Genomic DNA, 20,183 nt, shown 5'->3' on the forward strand with positions numbered 1-20,183 from the left:
AAGTTTGAAAAATATATTTTGACTCGTTCTTTTATTCTTTTAGTTGCTCTGAGAGTGTGTGTGTGTGTGTGTATGCGAGAGAGAGAGAAAAACAGAGAGAGAAAAAGGGAGTTAAATTACCCAGCCCACCACTATAGGAAGTAGAATGCCAGAACAAAAGGATACACATTTGACAGTTTGACAGCTATGGCCATATTGTCTTCTAGAATGGTTGTACTAATTTACACAAAAACATCAACAGTATTAATGGTTTCTGTCTTTCCATGTTCTCCCTCAAAAATCAACACTCGAAAATATTTGATAATTTAATAGGTTTTCCTTAAATTTGCACCACTGAAATTTCAAGTTATTTAGGGAAAAATTATGTATTTGCTCTGTGTGTAACATTTTGAACATTCAAAATTATTTTGATGCTCTGTTAGATGCAATTTTCAGTATTAGAGCAAATACACTTTGAACAACCAAGTGATATTATTGGTTGTTATTAATAATATTAATTTATTATCATCATAATAATGCCTTGTGACATTTTATGTTCCACTGTCTTCTATTGCTATTTAGCGTCTGTATCTTTAATGCTTCCTCTCCATGACTGTCCTTTTAAAGACAAGAATACTTGTCTCTGGGTCCCCTCTAGTGCTTGGCAACACAATGGTCATTAGGCAAGTATTGCTTTGATTACAAGAAACAAGAGCAATCTTAGCAATATTTGGAACAGCTCATTTATTCAAAGGGTTCTCCCAATCCATGTGATCCCTGGAGAAGAAGTTCCTCTAAAGTTCCTCTAAAGATCAGTGTTGGTTTGACAACACTCTAGAGCATCAGTAAAATTCTCAGAGAGCCCAAACCTTATCACCCTACTCCATTATTTTAGAGTTTTAATCTTCAAACCTGTTTTGAAGGCAATGATTTGTACTCCTTGGTCAAGAGAAAAGTATTTTGACAGAGATCCAACTTTCAGAATGGCAAAGGAAGAGAACTGCAAATACATTGTGGAATAAACTGCAAGACTATTTATAACTGTCAGGCTTAAAGCTTTCCCAATCTGTTATCTTGACTGCCTTCCTTAATAAAAAAGAAAAAAGGAGATGTGTTGTACAAAAGCAGTGAGCCAATGTTTCTTTGGGAATTATTAATTACTTCAAGGGAGACTTTCTTATTTGTAGCTAGCCATTTCCCTAACCCAGGACAGAATAGGAGTAAAGTAATACCCAGGCTTGCGTTTGTAAGAGTTAGTCTAAATTTTAGTGTTACATTACAAGTGGTATGTTTCCACAAGATTTTTGAAGCAGGGATTTTGGCAAAAGGCAGCAAGATGGACAAGCTTGAAAGAACTATTAAGCTCTAAGGTCAGATTCCTTATTAGAAGAGCAAAATATTAAAATGCTCTTAAAATAGGGAAGCTTCTCATCTATGATTACAGTGTCCTGGTTTCACACATGAGAAGCAGGGAGATGTACTATAGAACCCCTTTCACAGCCCTAAAATCTGTGAATGCAATAGATTATATTGCATTAAATACCAGAAAATGTAACCATGGGCTTTCAAAAACTTGCCATCTAAGATATATATTTTAGATGTTCAATATGATACTTGAGCTCCATTCCTGTGCAGTAAGACAAGAAAAAGGGGGGGGGGGAGAATGTATAAATAGGAAGAACAAATGGTCATAATTCACAGATTTTATGACTACCTACCTGAAAAATCCTAAAGAACCTATAAATACTTTTTAAAATTAAAAAGATAAAGAATGATGGTTACCAAATCAAATACAAAAGTCAACTGCATTTCTATACACAGCAAGAGTCAAAAAATTAATTTTCAAGATATTAATTCTACAATAGCAACAAAAATATAAAGTACTTAGAAATAAATCTAACAAAATATACTTAAGACTTTCAAGGAACAAATTGCAAAACTTTACTGAAAGATATTAAGAAAGATCTAAATAAATGGAGAACTAGGTTATGTTCTTGAAATGGGAGACTCAATATTATAAAATTGTCAATTTTCCTACAACTGATCTATATAATTTTAATGCTCTACTAAACAAAATGCCAGCAGGTAAAATTTGGAGGAATTTGATGGTTCATTATAAAATTTAAGTGTAAAATCAAAGGGCCAGTAACAAACAAGACGTTACTAAAGAAAATAAATTGAGGGGACTTGCCCTTTCATATATTAAAGTCAATTGTAAATCTACTGTAATTAAGATAGTGTGGTATTGGGGCAGAAAGTGAAAAATGACTAAGGAAACAGAATACAGAACTCAGAATAAATGCACACATATGCAAATTTGACTTATGACAGAGCAGGTGTTGAAAATCAGTACGGAAAGGTGGACCACACAGTATAAAGAGCTAAAACAACTGGGCACCCACATAGGATCTGTGGTAGGCTGAATAATGGCCCCCAAAGATATCCACGTCCTAATTCCTGTAACCTATAAGTATTATTTCATATGGCAAAAAAGGTGAATATTATATGACAAAAGATGTGATTGAGTTAAGAATTTTTAGATGGGGATATTATGCTGGATTATCTTGATTACCGTAGCTTAGAAGTTGTCTTGAAATCAGGTCATGGTAGTCTTCCAATTTTATTCTATTCCAAAGTTGTTTGGGTTATTCTAAATTCTTTGCATTTCCATATGAATTTTAGAATGAGCTTGTCAATTTCTACCAAAAGAAGCTGTTTGGATTTTTATTTGAATTGCATTGAATCTATAATGAATTTTGGGGGGAAATGACATCTTAATATTTAATTTACCCACCTATTAACAAGGTACAGTTCTCCATTTATTTAGGTTTTTAATTTCTCTCAGCAGTGTTTTATAGTTTTCAGTGTACAGCTCTTCCACATCTTTTGTCAAATTAATCTCTAAGTAGTTCATATTTCTTAATACTATTGTATTATACGTAATATTGCTTTTTAAAAATTCAATTTCCATTGTTCATTGTCTAGAAACACAATTGATTTCTCTCTATATAAATCTTGTATCCTGCAACCTTGTTACACACTTAATTTTCAGTCCTTGTTAAAATATTCTTTAGCACTATCTCCACAGATTTTAATTCAAAAAACATAGATGAAACCCAAGAACCTACATTTTTAATGAGCAGCCAGGGTGACTCGATGCAGATTCTCTAAGGATATTACCTCAAGAAACATATGAACACTGTTAACTACATTAACTTCTGACAACAGGGCAGGGTAAGCTGACTCAGCACATCCTTCCGCTTCAAATACAAAAAGAATCATTAAAATTATGACAAACATATAGTTTTAATACTTATCCAAGCCCAAAAGAAAGAAAGGAAAACACCAGGTGCTAGAAATAAAAAGGGAACTCAGAGATTTTTAAAGTACATACAGCCTTATGGTCTAATGGCTTCAGTTTAAACACCCTCACAGAAATAGGGCATATGGCTTTGTTCCTATCTGGGAATGAGGAACTGAACTTAGATTCCTGCATAAATCTAGGACCTTGGAAAGGATGCCTCTTTCCAAAAAGGAAACTAGAAAAATTCTACCTATTGGTCTAAGGGAACAGTGATGAAGCTTGTCCTCTACCTTGCAATCTGAATAGGGGAAAAAGGCCCCTATGAGAAATCAAAGTCCCATGTATAGGAATGGGATCCAAATTTATATTATATTATAGGTGAAAGAATCAGAAGCTGTGAAAATAAAAGTTGTAAAGTCCTGAAGAAATAAAAAATTGTTCTGAAGGAACACCTCCATGATCCAGTACCCATACTGTCTTAGTCTGTTTGGGTTGCTATAATAAAATACCACAGACTGGGTGGCTTAAACAACAAACATTTATTTCTCACAGTTCTGGAGGCCGGAAAGTCCAAGATCAAGGTGCTGGCAGATTCAGCGTCTGGTGAGAGCCCTCTTCCTGCTTCACAGATGCTGTCTTCTCACTCACATGGAAGAACGGGCAATGGAGCTTTCCGGTGTCTCTTTTATAAAGGGCACTAACCACATTCATGAAGGCTCTGCCCTCTACCTAATCACCTCCAAAGTACCCACCTCCAAATACCATCACACTGAGTATTATGTTTCAAAATATGAATTTTGGGGCAAGGGGGCAGGGACACAAACATTCATTCCATAGCACATGCTAAAGATGAGCTAACAACACAAACATTTCAAGCCATCTGAAGAATCAATTCAATATGAGGAAAATCAGTGGTTACCAAAAACATGCAAATTAGTACCCCAAGAGTTTGAGATAATAGAAAAGTCTTAAATAAACTCTAACATAGCATTCTCAAAATCTTTAAAGAGGTAAATGAAGAAAGAGAAACCATTTGAAGGAGACAAAAATGAAAGTATTAAAACCAGATAGAACTTCTAAAACTGAAAAATCAAGTTGATGAAATAAAAACTGAATAGATAAATACATCAGAGTAGAAATAGCTGAAGAAAGAATTAGTCAACTAGAAGAAAGATCTTGGGAAAAAAACCCCAGAATGTATCATACAGAGACGAAGAGATCAAAAATATAAAGGAGAAGTTAAAAGACTCTGCAATTCCATGGGAAAGACATATATCTAAAAGAATTTACAGAAGGAGAAAATTGAGATAATGAGATGAAAACAACACTGAAGAGATAATTGCTGAGAATTTTCCAGAACTGATGAAAGGTTCTTAAATTAAAGAAGCATATCAAGTACCAAGTAGGATAAAGGCAAATCCATCTCAGTGAAACTGCAGAACACCAAAGCATAAAGTAATTCTTAATATCAATCTGATAGAAAGACAGATAACCTAAAGAAATTAAAATTAGACTGCAGTAGATTTCTCATCTCAACAATTCAGTCCATTGTTCACGCTATGAGGAAGCAAGCAGCCACATGGAGAGGCCACTGATAGGTTCCAGCAGACAGAACCTGGTGAGGTCCCTGCCAACAGCCAGGATCAAATGCCAGATATATAGGTGGATGAGCTAAAAAATGAAATCAGCTTCTACCTTCAAGCGTGTCCAGCTGTCTTCATGTGGAGCAAAGAGAGCTGTCCTTGCTGAATCGTGAATCACAGATCTGTGTGCAAAATAAGTGATTGCTAGTTGTTTGAAGCCACTAAATTTGGGATGGTTTGTTATGCATCAAAAGATAAATAGAACAAAGTGACTTAAACAAATTAGGGTTTTTATTTTGCTCACATAGGACACTGGGAAATAAGGATTTGGGGGAGGGTAGGATTTAGGGGATTAGGACATGCTGCTGCTGCTGCTGCTGATGGTATGGTTGAAAAGAAAAATAAATATTGATTTGATGGCTACTTTCTCTTCATGTTCATAAACCATACATACAACTGTATTTACTATAGGTTTTAATGTTTTAATATATGGTGGAGCTAGTCCTCCCACATTATTCTTGTTGAATTTTCTAGGCAACCCTACTTCATTTATTTCTTCCATAAGAATTTTAGAATCAACCCAATTAAAAAAAACAACCTTACTGATATTACCATTGGGATCACATTGCATTTACAGGGAGAATTGACCTATTTATAATGTCGATTTTCCTGACCAAAAACATGGGCGTTTCTACTTGTTCAAGTTTTCCTAAATTTGGGTATGTATAAAAGACACTGGTATATTATTCCCTATATTTTTCTGTATGTTTGAAATATTTGATAACTGAAAATGTAATTTAAAGTAAATGTAATCTAAAGTAGTTGATCAAGAAAATAATTTCTCATTCATAGGACTAAGATACTTTATATTATTATCAGGTTGCAATCTGATGAGTTTTGAGAAAGACAGCTTACAAATATGTAGAGTATTACTCACTTATTACTCTGAAAATCCAAAAATGTTTTTAATGATTGGGGTGATTTAGCTTTTCCTTTCCTAAATCTCCATTCTTTAGTTTAATTAGGATTAAACTCAAAAGCCTCAAATTGTGCTAATAATTCAGATGTTTCTCTTATGATGCACAGAATGAAAATGGACAATAAGGTTCATCTTAATTGGGTCTTTAAAGGAAGCAGGTATGTCTGGAGTCATTTCCAACATGCTGCTTTTCTGCATTTGACTCTGAAGCACCCATTAATGAGGTTATCTAGCAATATATTTCACAATTAAAATCAGAAAGTGTTCCTTCCTTTGAAGTTCCCATATGGTGATCCAAACCAAATACGTGTAGTTTCCCTTTGAGTTTTTTTTTTTGAAAGGCAATCTTCATGATTAAATTAGGTATTTACACATTCCATTGGAAAGTCAAGATACATGAAAGATCAGTTTTGAGACCTAGATCAAACTATCAGCAAGTCTTTATAAATATCTAACATACAGGTTTAACTACTTCTAAGAAAATATGAAAATTTTAAATGAAGAAAAAAAATTCAGTTTCAGATTAACTGAAAAGATTTTAATGATGTTGTATTTGCCATATTCATGTCTGAGCAGATCACTCCCCTGCTTAGAGCCCTTCAGTGATTCCTTACTCACTCTGGATGAAGTCCGAGGTTCTTAGTCGGGCAGTCAACGGCAGCCCTCCAAGAACTGGTTCCCACCTACTACACCAGCCTCCAGCTTCATTTCCACCTGTCCCCTCCCAAGTTTCTCTGTCTCTCTCTGTTTCACACCCCAGGAACTTGCAGTTCTATGTCATTTCATGCTCATGGTATATTTTTACATAGTGTTTCTCTATGTGTTTTCACAAGTGTTTCCCTGCTTCTTGTGCCCAGCCCCTCCTTTTTTTCACTTGACTAACATATATTTCAAGACTGAGCTGTGTGTCCTGTATTCTTTTCAACTATTATCATTCATTCACTGTATGGCATTACATAACTGTTGATTTATGTGTCAGTTTCCCCCCACTCAATTCCATGCCTTTCTGAGGGCAGGAACTGTGTTTCCGTGCATCTCTGTACTAGATCTCTGCCTAGATATAAAAGCTTTCAAAAGAAGAAAAGGTTGCAGTTGGAGATGTGGGTTAAATTTCATGCATCCCTAGCGGCCTCCCCAAAATCAATGACACTGGCTACTTCCTGTCTCTGAACATACATTCACACAATGGAACACTATACAACAATGAAAATGAAATGCAACTAGAGCTACAAGCAACAACGTGGATGAGACATGCATATTGATTCCAATTATGTACATTCCAAAGGCAGGCAGTACTAAATTGTAATGTTTAGTTATACACACATGGGAGTATAAACTATAAATGAAAGTAAGGAAATAATAATCATGAAGGACAGAATGGTGATTATCTCAGGGAGAGGTTGGGGTGAAGGGAGTGTGATTGGGAAGGAATACACAGGGGGGCTTATTGAGGCTGGAAATATTCTATCATTGATCTTGGTGGCAATTACATAATGTCTGCCTATAATTATTTGTTATACTGTACATGTGTGTGTATTAGTTCCCTATTGCTGCTTGAACAAATTACCACAAACGTAGTGGCTTAACATACAAATTTACTATCTTAAAAGTTCTAGAGGTCCAAATCCAAAATGGGTCTCACTGGGCTAAAATCAAGGTGTTGGTAGGGCTGCGTTCCTTTCTGGATGGACTAGGAGAAAATCCATTTTCTTGCCTTTTCCTTTCCTAGAGGCTGCTTGAATTCTTTGGCCGTCTATCTTCAAAGCCAGAAATGGCTGGTAGCTTTCTCATAGGGCATCATTCTGACACTGAGACTGATCCTTCTGCCTCCCTCTTGAACATTTAAGGACTCTTGTGCTTATTATTGAGCCACCCAGGACATTTTCCCTATCTTAAGGTAAGTTCATTAGTAACCTAAATTCCATTTTCTGCCCTAATTCCCCTTTGCTATGCAATGTAACATATCCACAGTAACATATCCACAGATGCTGGGTACATGGACATCTTTGGGAGGCCATTACTCTGCCTACCACAGCACACATTATGTACATTTCTGAATCTGTGTTCTATTTCTCAGTGACAAAAGGTGAGAAGTCAAATTGTGGTATGTAAATACAAAGAATTCCTATACAACCATGAAAAAGAATGGCCCCTTTTTATTTAGCGTTATGGAATAATTTCTAAGAAATATTTAAAAAGCAGTGTTAGGGGCTTCCCTGGTGGCGCAGTGGTTGAGAGTCTGCCTGCCAATGCAGGGGACATGGGTTCGAGCCCTGGTCTGGGAAGATCCCACATGCCACGGAGCAACTAGGCCCATGAGCCACAACTACTGAGCCTGTGCATCTGGAGCCTGTGCCCCGCAACAAGAGAGGCTGCGACAGTGAAAGGCCCGCGCACCGTGATGAAGAGTGGCCCCCGTTTGCCACAACTAGAGAAAGCCCTCGCACAGAAACGAAGACCCAACACAGCCAAAAATAAATAAATAAAATTAAAAAAAAAAAGCAGTGTTAGAACTACTGTGTAAAGTATGCTGCCATTTATGTAAAAAGGTATGAGGAAAAGCATATCTATATGTATTTGCTTTTATATGCTCAAAGCATATAGGAAAACAAAAGCAAAGCAAAACAAAACGAGGGAAGGAGGTTTTCTATTTGCCTAAGAAGTATTTCTTAGTGTCCTAAAACCAGGAGGTTTTACCAACCTTTGAAGATAATAGTAAGGAATCAGCACCAGCCCTTGAAAAGACATAGAATTGCACAGAATTTACAGGGAAGACAATATGGAATTACTATGTAAACAAAACCCTTCCCTGGCAATCGTATCTTTTAATAAACCACTAACAAAATAAAGAAGAATGTCATGGAGATGGAAAATTACACCGTTCAGTTTACCCAGGATGTGAATTCTGTGGCAGAATTCAGAATTGCAAAGGAAACAATAGATAAATGCAATTAGTTATGTAATGTTTGGGAACCTCCTGGAGAGCAGCCAGCACCCTGGAATACGGCCAAATACAACATCCCAGGGAAGCCATTGTTGGGAGGGAGGTCCCAGCACCTGTGATGTGAGGGCCACTGGACCATTTCCAGCCTATGTCTGAACACTGATATACCAACATTTCCTCCAGATCCATTAAGAAGTCCGGGGTAGGGGCTTCCCTGGTGGTGCACTGGTTAAGAATCCACCTGCCAGTGCAGGGGACACAGGTTTGAGCCCTGGTCCAGGAAAATCCCACATGCCATGGAGCAACTAAGGCCATGCGCCACAACTACTGAGCCTGCACTCTACAGCCTGCAAGCCACAACTACTGAGCCCATGTACCACAATTACTGAAGCCCGCACACCTAGAGCCCGTGCTCCGCAACAAGAGAAGCCACCGCAACGAGAAGCCTGCGCACAGCAACAAAGAGTAGCCCCCGCTCACCTCAACTAGAGAAAGCCCACGTGCAGCAACGAAGACCCAACACAGCCAAAAATAAATATAAATAAAATAAATAAATTTATTAAAAAAAAAGAAGTCCGGGGTAGATGATGCTGGTCTGAAGTGTGAAAACAGACCTGTCAATCCAGAAACTACTAGTCCATTCTTCATTCATTCTAGGGCCATCTTGAGAATCTAGCATCCATGGGCAAGGGAGAGAGCAGATCAAACTAGGATTCATTCACTTATTCATTCATTTTTTTCATTTATTTGCTCATTCATTTAATCAGTATTTATTGAATGGCTTTATCTTCCTAGTGCTAACAGCTTAAGACATAGAGTATGATTTCAACATATAAATTTTTAAAACAGGTAAAACTACACTATTTTGCTTAGGGATAAATACGTAGGTGGTAAAATTATATATGAAAACAAGAAAATGACTATCATAAAAGTCAAGGTGATGGTCACATCCCAGGAAGGTGCAGGAAATATCATCAGGAAGGGATACACACCTGGGGTGGGTGGAGGGTGGCAGAGTCTTGGGTTAAGCAGCCCCCTGTAGACTGCCTGACCCCTTTACACAAAGAGAAAAGTAACTGCATAGATATGGACTGAAAACAGTCCATAGATATGGACTGAAAACAAGATATTGCAGAATAGTGGAATTTTTGCACTTGGGGATACTAATGACTGTGTACTCTTATTACTCTCCCCCCAAGTTTAAAATCACCACGGTCATATTCCTGGGAGACCTACACATTAAACAGCAGAAGTAAGTAGCACTAGCTACCCTGAAAATTAAACCCATTTTCTTATTCTTATATACAAACAGATAACCACAGACCAGAAGACATTGGAAGTAACCCTATGAATGCATACCTGCTACCCTGGATTTTTCTGACTAATAAATGTCAGTATTTCTCTGAGCATCCTTATTTAATAGCTTTAAATGGCATTTAATATTATTTATTATTCATGTTTGAGGATTAAAATCTTGTTGTTTGACAACAGATAATCAATCCTGTAAGTCTAACTTTGGAATGTTAAGATTTCCGGAAGAATAAAATGAAAAGAAAAAAAAAAAGGAGGAAAGTATGTAAAAAAAAAATTTCCCAGAGCTGGAAGTGACACATGAGTAACCAGACTCAAATGGCCCATAGAAAGCTGAAGAAAACGAACTAGAAAAACTCACTCTTGGACACAGCTTCATGACATTTCAGACCCCAAGTACAAAAAAAGGAAAAAAACAAAAACAAAAACCCTAGAAAATATGAGAGAGAAATACCAGGCCACCTATAAAGGAAGGAGAATTGGGTGGCCTTCAAACTTCTGGATTTTTACAATAAAGTTGGCACTATGGCTTCGAAGTTCTGAGGAGAAATTATTTTGAACCTAGAATTCTACAGTCAGCTAAACTCTCAAGTTGGTATGGAGGCAGAATAAGACATTTTCTTGCATGCAAGGATCAAAGTTTCCCACCTAGATACCCTTTTTCTGAGGAAGTTACTTGAGCAAAGTGAGAGTCAAAAGATATAATGGAACACATATGGAAATTAAAGAAAAATTTCTGGATAAAAACTGTGCAGGAGGTAACTGATCTAAATTAGAATAAAAAGCTGGTGGGCTTGGAGGAAATGTCTTCAAGGAGAAGAAGGGCATGAATTCTGAAATTAGATAGGAATAAAGAAATGAGGAATTAGAAACCATAGGGGGGAAAATACCAAAAGTTGTACAAAAGAGTCAAGTCAATTATGAAGTAAGCTAAGACAAGGTATAGTTACGAAAAAGTGGTGGACAGTAAAGAAAGAGAATCTACAAGATACAGACCTTAAGGACATTCTTTGAGTGACTAAGGGTCAGAACACTCAACCAACAGAATATAAAATGTAATCTCAGAATACAGTTTGACCCTTCAGTGTATAAAGTTTATGTAGTCAAAATAGAAGACTTGAATGTGGTTATCAACCATGACAACACAAAGTAGAATAACTCACAGAAGAGGGAGAAATAGGGTTGAACTGCAGTGGGCAGGTTAGGGTTTCCAATATCTTTATACATCCAGAGATACTGTAGAGCTGATGGACCCAAAAATATAGTTTTAAGTATATAAATGAAAGTTATTTAAGGTTATAAATAAAACTCATAAAATAAAATAAATATAATAAAAATAACTGGGTTGCCAGGGGCTAAGGTGGGGGATAGAATTGCCTGTAAAGGGGCATGAGGAAATTTTATGGGGTGATGGAGATATTCTATACTTGCTTTTGGTGGTGGTTACATCACTGTTTAGGTTTGCCAAAGTTCACAGAACTGTACACCAAAAAAGGGTGAATTTCACTGCATGTAAATTATAAACCAATAAGCCCAGGAAGTGGTAGAGGAGACAGAGGTGAACTAAATCTTCATCTTTCATATTGAGGACTCAAAAGTAGTATATAAAATTGATAAATCAACAAATAGTCATATAAGCATAGAATCAGCAAGGGAAATTACCACCACAAGAAACACCTAAAAGTACTTCTTGGAAGCAGTACTGGAGAAGTAGACTGTTATTTAGCTTCATAATATTACTATATGCATGTTTTACTTATTTATTGGCATCAGCTTTTTAAAAAATTCTGAAACATTTTTAAAATACAGAAAAGTCTCCAGAGTAGTGCAAAGAACTTCTATACATCCTTTGCCCAATAATCCCCTTTGTAGCAAAGGATCCAATCCATGCTCACATGTTGCACCCAGATGTCATGTCTCCCAGGTCTCCTTCAATCTGGAGCAGTTCTTCAGTCTTTTCTTCTTAAATTTTTTGATATTTTTTGAAGATTACAAGCCGGTCATCTCATTTTGTCCTTCAGTTTGGGCTAGTCTGATGCTTCCTTGTTATTAGACCCAAGTTAGGTATTTTGGTCCTAATATCATTGAAGACATGCTGTGTTTTCTTTGCATCCTAGCGGGTGATACACGACATTGATTTGCTCTATTTGCTGGTATTAACTAAGATGACATCTACCAGGTCTCTTTAGTGTAAAGTTAATTTTCTCCTCTTTATGATTAATAAGTATTTTGAGGGAGGATATTTTGAGACTATGTTAAAGCCTGTTCCACACCTCGCTTTCACCTATTAGTTTTTAAGCCATTGGTGATTTTCACCAGGATTGGTTATTACTATGATTGCCAAATGGCAAATTTTATTGAGTAGATTCATAGATTCCTGTTTATTCAATTGGTTATAATCTATTAGTGACATTATTTATTTTGATTCTTGGCTTGTTCCAAATTTGGTCAGGGAGAGTCTCTTTGCTGGCTTCTGTGTCATTTTGACATATCTGTCTTTCTTTAAGCATTTCCTTATTTTCCAGCACAAAAGGATGTTCCAGGCTCATCTTGCTCTTTCTCTGCCTCAGTTCTAGAATCAATCAATTCTTCAAGGTTCCTTTTGAGTGGAGGGTGGGATTTAGAAACCGAGCTTTGGGTGCTAGCTGTGCTCATTGCTATTAGGGTCTCAAAGCTTCCATGACATCTCAGTGAACATAGCTAGGAATTAAGCATATGTATGTACATACACATATACATATATTTACATTTATATTTATTTCTATACCCATGCATATCAGCAACCCTGAGTTCATAGTGATAACTCCAATTCCATTCCAATACCAAAGGGCTCATCTTAGGCTTCCTCCTTCCCACATTTGTATCTACTCCTTCCGAGAGTGAAAAATACTGGCTCTTGTTATCCTCAATATATTTACTTTTTTGCTTAACTCCTCTATATGTATCCAACCTCCTGAAGCCATCAGGTTGCCACCCTCCTAGTACACCCTCCTTGTAGCTCTGGCCACTGCCAGGCTGCCTTCCCATCTCACTTGGCATGCATTACTATGATAAAAACTTAAAAAGGAAAAAATTAAGTAGCCAAATACTATAAAAAGAACAAAACATTGTGATATAACACTGTGAGAATTTGTGTCAAGTAATATTCTTACTACTCTAAAAATCAAAGGGTAACCCAGACCCATGGTTTCCCATCCCCACCCATCACACCACAATTGTAATGTACTTCAAAGTTTGATCTGTACTAGAAAGAAGTGTGACATGCCTAGCTTGACTCCATCATTCCCCTACTGATATCATACACTGCACATAGCCAGAACATTCTCTCTCTCTCTCACACACACACACACACACACACACACACACACGCTTTATCACTTTATGCTCTAGGCACTCGGTAACCTGAGTTTACCACACGGAAGAAGTCTTTACCTGAAATGTCACAGTAAACAGTCTGCTGGTAGAGTTTGGCTTCCCGAGGGTTAAAGTACACAGTGATTTCAGCTGATGAATTGGGCCAGACATCACCTTCCTAAAAACATGAAAGAATCATTAAATAACAATATGATGAAGGGAAGGCACTGCTTTTAAATGCTGTTGTTGTAGCTCCAGGAAATTTGAAGGAAATATTTTGACAACAAATAAAAGAAAGCACAATTTTACCCAACAGATAGGAAATTTCTACTACTTGTTAAGAGGTGGTACAAGTTGGAAACAAGCTTCAAAGATCATTTCAGTGAGTTCATGAATATATAATTAGTTACTAAAGGAAACTAGGGTGTTTAGGGCATTTTTAAAATTTGTGGATTCAATTAACATTCATTGTATGCCACTGTGTGTCCAGCATTGGGCTTCAGAGATGAAGAAAGGTATGGTCTAAGATTGCATGGAGCTCACACCTCAGAGGGATGATAAAAATGTACACAAATATCTTGAAATATATGTGATAAGTGCTGCGCCTTATCTATATAAGGTCCAGAAAGGCCACAGGGAAAGAAGTATCTAACTCACTTGATGGAGAAACCATTCCTAACTTTTGAGTGACAGCATAAGGAAATCCTCTTATTCTGTGAAAACGGCAATGGCCCGAGGCAGAACAATGGCCAGATCAAACTCTGGTTCTGATCCAGTGTGATATTATTTCTCGTTTTAACTCAAACTACTCAGAAGTCACAATAAGAAAACCAAGTTTTGAAATTGTAATGCAACCTACCACATATCAGAATCCCCTTGTTTGAAAAATATTTTTGTACTAACCATGTAACTTCTCAGGGCTGTAAAAGGAGATGCTATAGCACCTGCATCAAAGGGTTTCCTAAGGTCTGACGAGGGATCATGCAGGTCAAATGCTTTCTGACCCACATTCAGTACACAGTAAGAGCTCAGCAAATAACTGTTTGCTATGACTGATGTTATTCTTATGCCACTTGGAAAGACTAAGATGAAAGTATCAGAAAAATTAGGGGGAAAATGTGTTTTTTTTTTTCCTATGGTTTTTGTAAATAAGGCCAAGAACGTCAGTGATAAGCACATCCAAAAATGTATAAATGGTCCTACCAACTAAATAGAAAACTAAGGAAAGGCAACTTGATAAATAATTAGGATCCAGTTTCAGACAGTCCCACATGCACGTTCTATTTCCAGTTTCGCTGGAACTGAACATAGTGCTGGAGTAAAGAATCAAGCAGAGAGCAAAGTGGTTTAAAATGCAGACGTCAAACAAGATGGGGAAAACAGAAAACTAGAGCCAATTTGGGTTTGCTTACGAAGGTAACAGCCTGGCGAGTGTGCTTCTCAGGCAACGTCGCCCTGCTTCAGAAGCATGAAGGGCATGAAGGGCACAGAGCCTCCAAGAAGCAGCAGTGAGGGGGACTTCCCTTGTGGCCCAGTGGTTAAGACTCTGCACTCCCAATGCAGGGGGCCTGGGTTCAATCCCTGGTCAGGAAACTAGATCCCACATGCTGCAACAAAGATCCCGCACGTGGCAACAAAGATCCTGTGTGCCGCAACTAAGACCTGGCGCAGCCAAATAAATAAATAAATATTAAAAAAAAAAAAAAGAAGTAGCAGTGAGGGCTGTGGGTGTCATGTGGGTCCCAGGAGCTCTCACTTCCACATCAGCCCACTAGAATGAAGGCTCCATGAGGGTGGGTGCTGTTCTATCTCCAGCACCTAAACCAGAAGTGGCTCTTAGTAAGTGTTCAACGTATTTATTGAATCATTCGCATCACTCAGTTTGCACACTGTGTAGTTATTGGCAAATGCCTATTCATCTTTGCAGTCTACTTCTGCCATTTTCTCCTCAACTGGGACCACAAAAGTCATACAATTTTAGAGCTGACATGGACTTTTGAGATCATGCAGGGCATAGGGAAGTCCTAAGCACTTTTGCTTATTTGAGCATTTCAACGTGGCGCTTTTCCAAACCTTGAAACGGGTATCTGTTTTATTCTGATAAACAGCGACTACCTGGCCCATTTTGATTTGTGGGGGTTTTTAGTGATATGGAGTGCTAGGAACACTCATGGCCAGAATGAGCAGAGAGGCCAGGCAGAAAAAGTGGCTCATCCATTCACTGGTGTATCAGTGGGTAGTCCATCTCAGAATGTCTAAAGACCTGGCCTTACTCCTAACCCATGAGACAAATGTATTCCCCTGCTGGGTTTAGGCTCTGCTTTGTTTAGAAGTGTAGAATGGACACAGCTAACCTGTTCCTATCCAAACTGACCACTGGGGCCATCTTGGATCCCTAGAAAACCTCTGCTAGAAAAGTCTCACCAGAGTGGTAAGAAATGCCCCAAAAAGGATATGCTGGGAATCGGATAAGCTCGGTACATGTGTGCAAATTCAAGGTCCCTACGGTTTGAGCTGGGCCAGACCACTTTCAAACACAAGAAAATCCAGGGTCCACGTGCATACAAGAAGGCAACAAACTTAAGTTCTATCCCAGAAGCACTCTTGCACATCCCATCATCAAAGAAGTCTGATTATCAGACTGGTGGGTTGGAAAACGGTGGGACAGACATGCTACAGAGAAGCAACCAGAACCTCCGAGAGGAGGGAGCAGTGACATTTGGATGTGATCCAGGAGTGGACTGTCTGATATGGAGCCCCCTGGAGGCTGAGAAGCCCTTCCGCTTGGTGAGGCAAGACCAGCACAAAGGAATCTGAGTCCCCGGGGTTCTTCAGACTGGGAGAATGGGACTGTGGGTGCCGTGCTTTCTTATCCTGGGCTGCAGCGGTTTTGTTGTGCCTAAGACATCTGCTAGTAATTTATGGCTTTTACTGAGCCCCCGGAGATAATTCAAGGACAAATCCTATGCTAAAACCTCTCCTGGGCTTGTATCAAGTAATGTGCATTAAGAGGGCTGAGTGTATCTATAAAAACAGAAGTGTGGTCATTCAGTTTCCTCCCACAGAGGGATGTTTTCAATATTAGGTCATTTGAAGGAGTTAGGAACATGCAGAAGGACACTTTTATTTTTCAGTTGGGATTAAAATAAAAGTTAAAGAACTTCAATTTCTTTACAGCAAAAGCATTTTCTACCAAATCAGAGAGAGCAAACTCCAGTAACAGGCAATCAGCCTAACATGACCCCACTGCTACTTATATATCTTTGATACATTTCATATTACTTTTCCCACACTTCTGAAGTTAACTTCCATGTCATTTATGTCTCTGAAAAGAATTTTTCTTTCTTTATTGCTCAGTTCTAAAGTTTCTTTCTGAAAGCCAAAACATTCAGAATGTTCCCTACTGGCTCTGACATCAATATCCTTTCCTCCCAGTCCTGTGAAACCAGCCTCATCGTACAGAACCCCCTGCTGTTCTGCTTTCCTTCCATATATGACTCCTTTCCCATCACTGCCCATTTTCCTGCTCCAAATGAGAGATGAGTATGGAGAATATAATCTGTAAATGACCATTATCTTGTTTGTTGAAAATAATTGTCCAACTGGCCTTCAGTTTTACTGTAATTATCTTCCTTCTTGGTCTTAATGTTTTGTTTTTCCCTCAGACCCATGACTGCCTTTCACTTATTAATCAAGTGACCTGCTAGAAGGAATCAACTTTGAATTTTCAGGTCTAAAGTTAATTTCCATGTTTGCAGTTTTTGCCCCAATATTAAATATTTCTGGAAATGGAGTTTCTGGAACAAGAACAACCAAGTGACTCGACAGGGACAGTTCTGAGACTTTCTGAAAGCTGTCTATGAACATGTCACCACTGGTTCATGATAGGTCATTAATATGATCATGAGAAAGGTGTCTTATTAAAATGATCTCCTTAAAAATTATATGTGTATAATATATTATATTCTATATATATATATATATATATATATATATATATATATATATATTATAGGTATAGGGTCTTAATTTATTTAATGAGCCATAAGGAACCTTGCTGTTTCTAAGACTTCCCTAGGCCTCCTTCCACCTCCACTGGTTCTCTAATCTTAGCACAAAGATCTGAGAGGATGAACAATAATAAAGGGAGGGTGAAGAATGGGAAAACCACACCGACAAAAGAGCCGTGACTTGTGAAGGACAGTTTGCTCTCAGCAGATCCCTGTCCTCCTTTCTCCTTTCCGGTGCCCTTTTCCAAGGAGTCAGTGCCCACATGTTTGCAATGTGACTCACGACTAATGATACAAGAAGTGGAAGGGGGTTGCAGTAAAAAGCTAGATCTTTCCTCTTTGGTAGCCATCTGGGCTCCCACCCAACCTGGTTCTGCTGAGCTCACATGCTATGCCGATCTGGGAAAAATAAACTAAATTTGAGCTGTGCTTTCAGAGTCTGAATTGCTGAACCACATGTTTTCCACAGGCTTAGGTGACAACAAAGCATGGTTTACTGTTACTTACATGGTAATTAAGAAATTATCAAGTTTCTCTCCCTTTTTAAGGCTTAGTTACATGAAGCTGAAGCTTCCCTAGGGATTCTGGATGAAGGAGCAGAAATGTCTTCCCTGCTCACTGATGTCAGCCGGCCAATCATTTAGGGCCAGTTTGGGCAAAGATCTTTAAATTCTCAGACCCTTATTCCTGAGAAAATATCAAGTGTTCAACATTCAGAAAATTGCTGCATCTTAAAAGTGTGACCTGAGCCAGCAGTACCAGAGTTCAGAAACAAGGCTAGCACACCTGTGCTGTGATTTCTCAGAGGACTCCTAGATGCCCATGGAAACCAAAAGCTTAATTCTCTCTTTTTGCCCTGTAATATTCTTCTGCCTCTCAATTCTCGCAATTGTGTTTTTTATCTCTGACTCTCTCTCACTCAGGGTACCCAAGAGACCTAAGCAGAGGAAATAACACAATGAGACTGTCAAAATTCTGTACAGCCAAAGTCCATCTAGTAAAATAGAATATTGTATTTCTGAAGGTAGTCAATTCCACTTGTTTTTCTGGAAGGCACAAAACATGCCTAATAGACTAAATTTCACAATTCTTTTCCAAAGGGGGAAGAAAACTATATGGATGCAAGTGGCCTGAGAAATGATCAGTATTCTATAGAACTTACTACCTTCCCTAGGTCAGGAATAAATGGGAAATTTTAGGTTAATTACATTAATATTTCAAGACATTATCAAAAGAATAGACATGAGGAATTTGATAAAAATAGTAGTAATACAGCACATGCTTTAATGACTAGAACAACAATTATGGTTACTATTAGAATATCAATAAACTACCAAGTAAAAAAAATTCCTTCCAGCCCATTTTCTTGTATCTGCCCAGGAATGCCTTCTCCCTGGGTCTTTGCCCACTCCCTTCATCTTCAATGAACATGTCTGGGGTCTCTCAAAAGAAAAACTCCCACTTCTGCACTCTGTGACCACATCAGCACCAAAGATGCCCCAGCATAACTCCTCAAGGTTCTTCCAACAGACCCCATGGCAATGGTAGGCAATGAGCATGATGGGAAGAAAGTGAGCTGAGACAGTGGAATTAACCAGTGGCCAAGTGGTGGTAGAACAGAGTAAGAACTTGCAGTTCTAGAGTTTTGGATCAGACATTCTTACAGCATTGAGTCAAACTACTTCTCACATGATCACATAAATAAAATGTGATTTAAATTCAAACCCATCACCACTTTTTGACAATTTAAGGACAGTGACTGATCTCTTAATCTTGAATCTACTTACTTTAAATTGAAAGAGCCTCTAAAATAGGAACAGTGTTCCCATACAACACTCAATACACAGAGAACACAATAAGGGCTAAACTAAACTTTGTTTTGGCTGACGCATTTAAATTTGTTTATTTATTTATTTTTGGCTGTGTTGAGTCTTCGTTTCTGTGCAAGGGCTTTCTCCAGTTGCGGCGAGCGGGGGCCACTCTTCATCGCGGTCTCTCCCGTTGCGGAGCACAGGCTCCAGACGCGCAGGCTCAGTAGTTGTGGCTCACAAGCTTAGTTGCTCCGCGGCATGTGGGATCTTCCCAGACCAGGGCTCGAACCCGTGTTCCCTGCATTGGCAGGCAGACTCTTAACCACTGCGCCACCAGGGAAGCCCCTGGCTGACGCATTTAAAGAACCGGATATATAGACATAGGTCTGAGAATATAAGCATTCATTTCTTACTTCCTTTCAGACCCTAAGGTAACATGGGATTTTTTTGTTTTTTGTTTACTTTTTAAGTTTGCCTCAGTTGAAGACAATATCCTTCCTGGTGGACACAGAGGCTGAAGGGCCCATCAGAAAGCAAGGTAGTCTCTAAACCCCTGCATCAACCTTCAATTTTATTTTTATTTTTTGAACAGGCCGTCAATTGGAGATTGACTGTTAGATCAGTAGGTGGCACTGCTTGGTTTTAATCATCTCTGTCTCTACTATGAACTCAGCTCGTATCAAGAAGCTAATTAAAACGAATCACATCCTAATAAAAAAAAACTAATCACTGATGCATAGCTCAACTGTCAGAAATTAAATAGTGGCCATTTGGCATAACTGATCTTCCATGTGAGCAAGATTCAGAAGATCCTTCAGTAGAAAATGGTGATGAACAAGGCATAATAGGGTAGAAAAACATGTAGGATAGGCTGGCGAGCTCTCAGCTGTCCGGTTCTCCTCTTGGCC

General features: G+C 38.3%; 1 protein-coding gene across 2 annotated transcripts in view; it reads right to left on the reverse strand.

The window, feature by feature from the left end:
- Nucleotides 1–20,183, reverse strand: part of HYDIN (HYDIN axonemal central pair apparatus protein) — a 348,607-nt gene that overhangs the window by 255,586 nt on the left and 72,838 nt on the right. For both annotated transcript variants that reach the window (XM_068527442.1, XM_068527441.1), the window contains exon 9: nt 13,533–13,632. In XM_068527442.1, the coding sequence (XP_068383543.1) occupies nt 13,533–13,632 (100 nt within the window). The remainder of the gene's footprint in view (nt 1–13,532; nt 13,633–20,183) is intronic.

The sequence above is a fragment of the Eschrichtius robustus genome, chromosome 19 (assembly GCF_028021215.1).
Source record: "Eschrichtius robustus isolate mEscRob2 chromosome 19, mEscRob2.pri, whole genome shotgun sequence".
NCBI lineage: Eukaryota > Metazoa > Chordata > Mammalia > Artiodactyla > Eschrichtiidae > Eschrichtius > Eschrichtius robustus.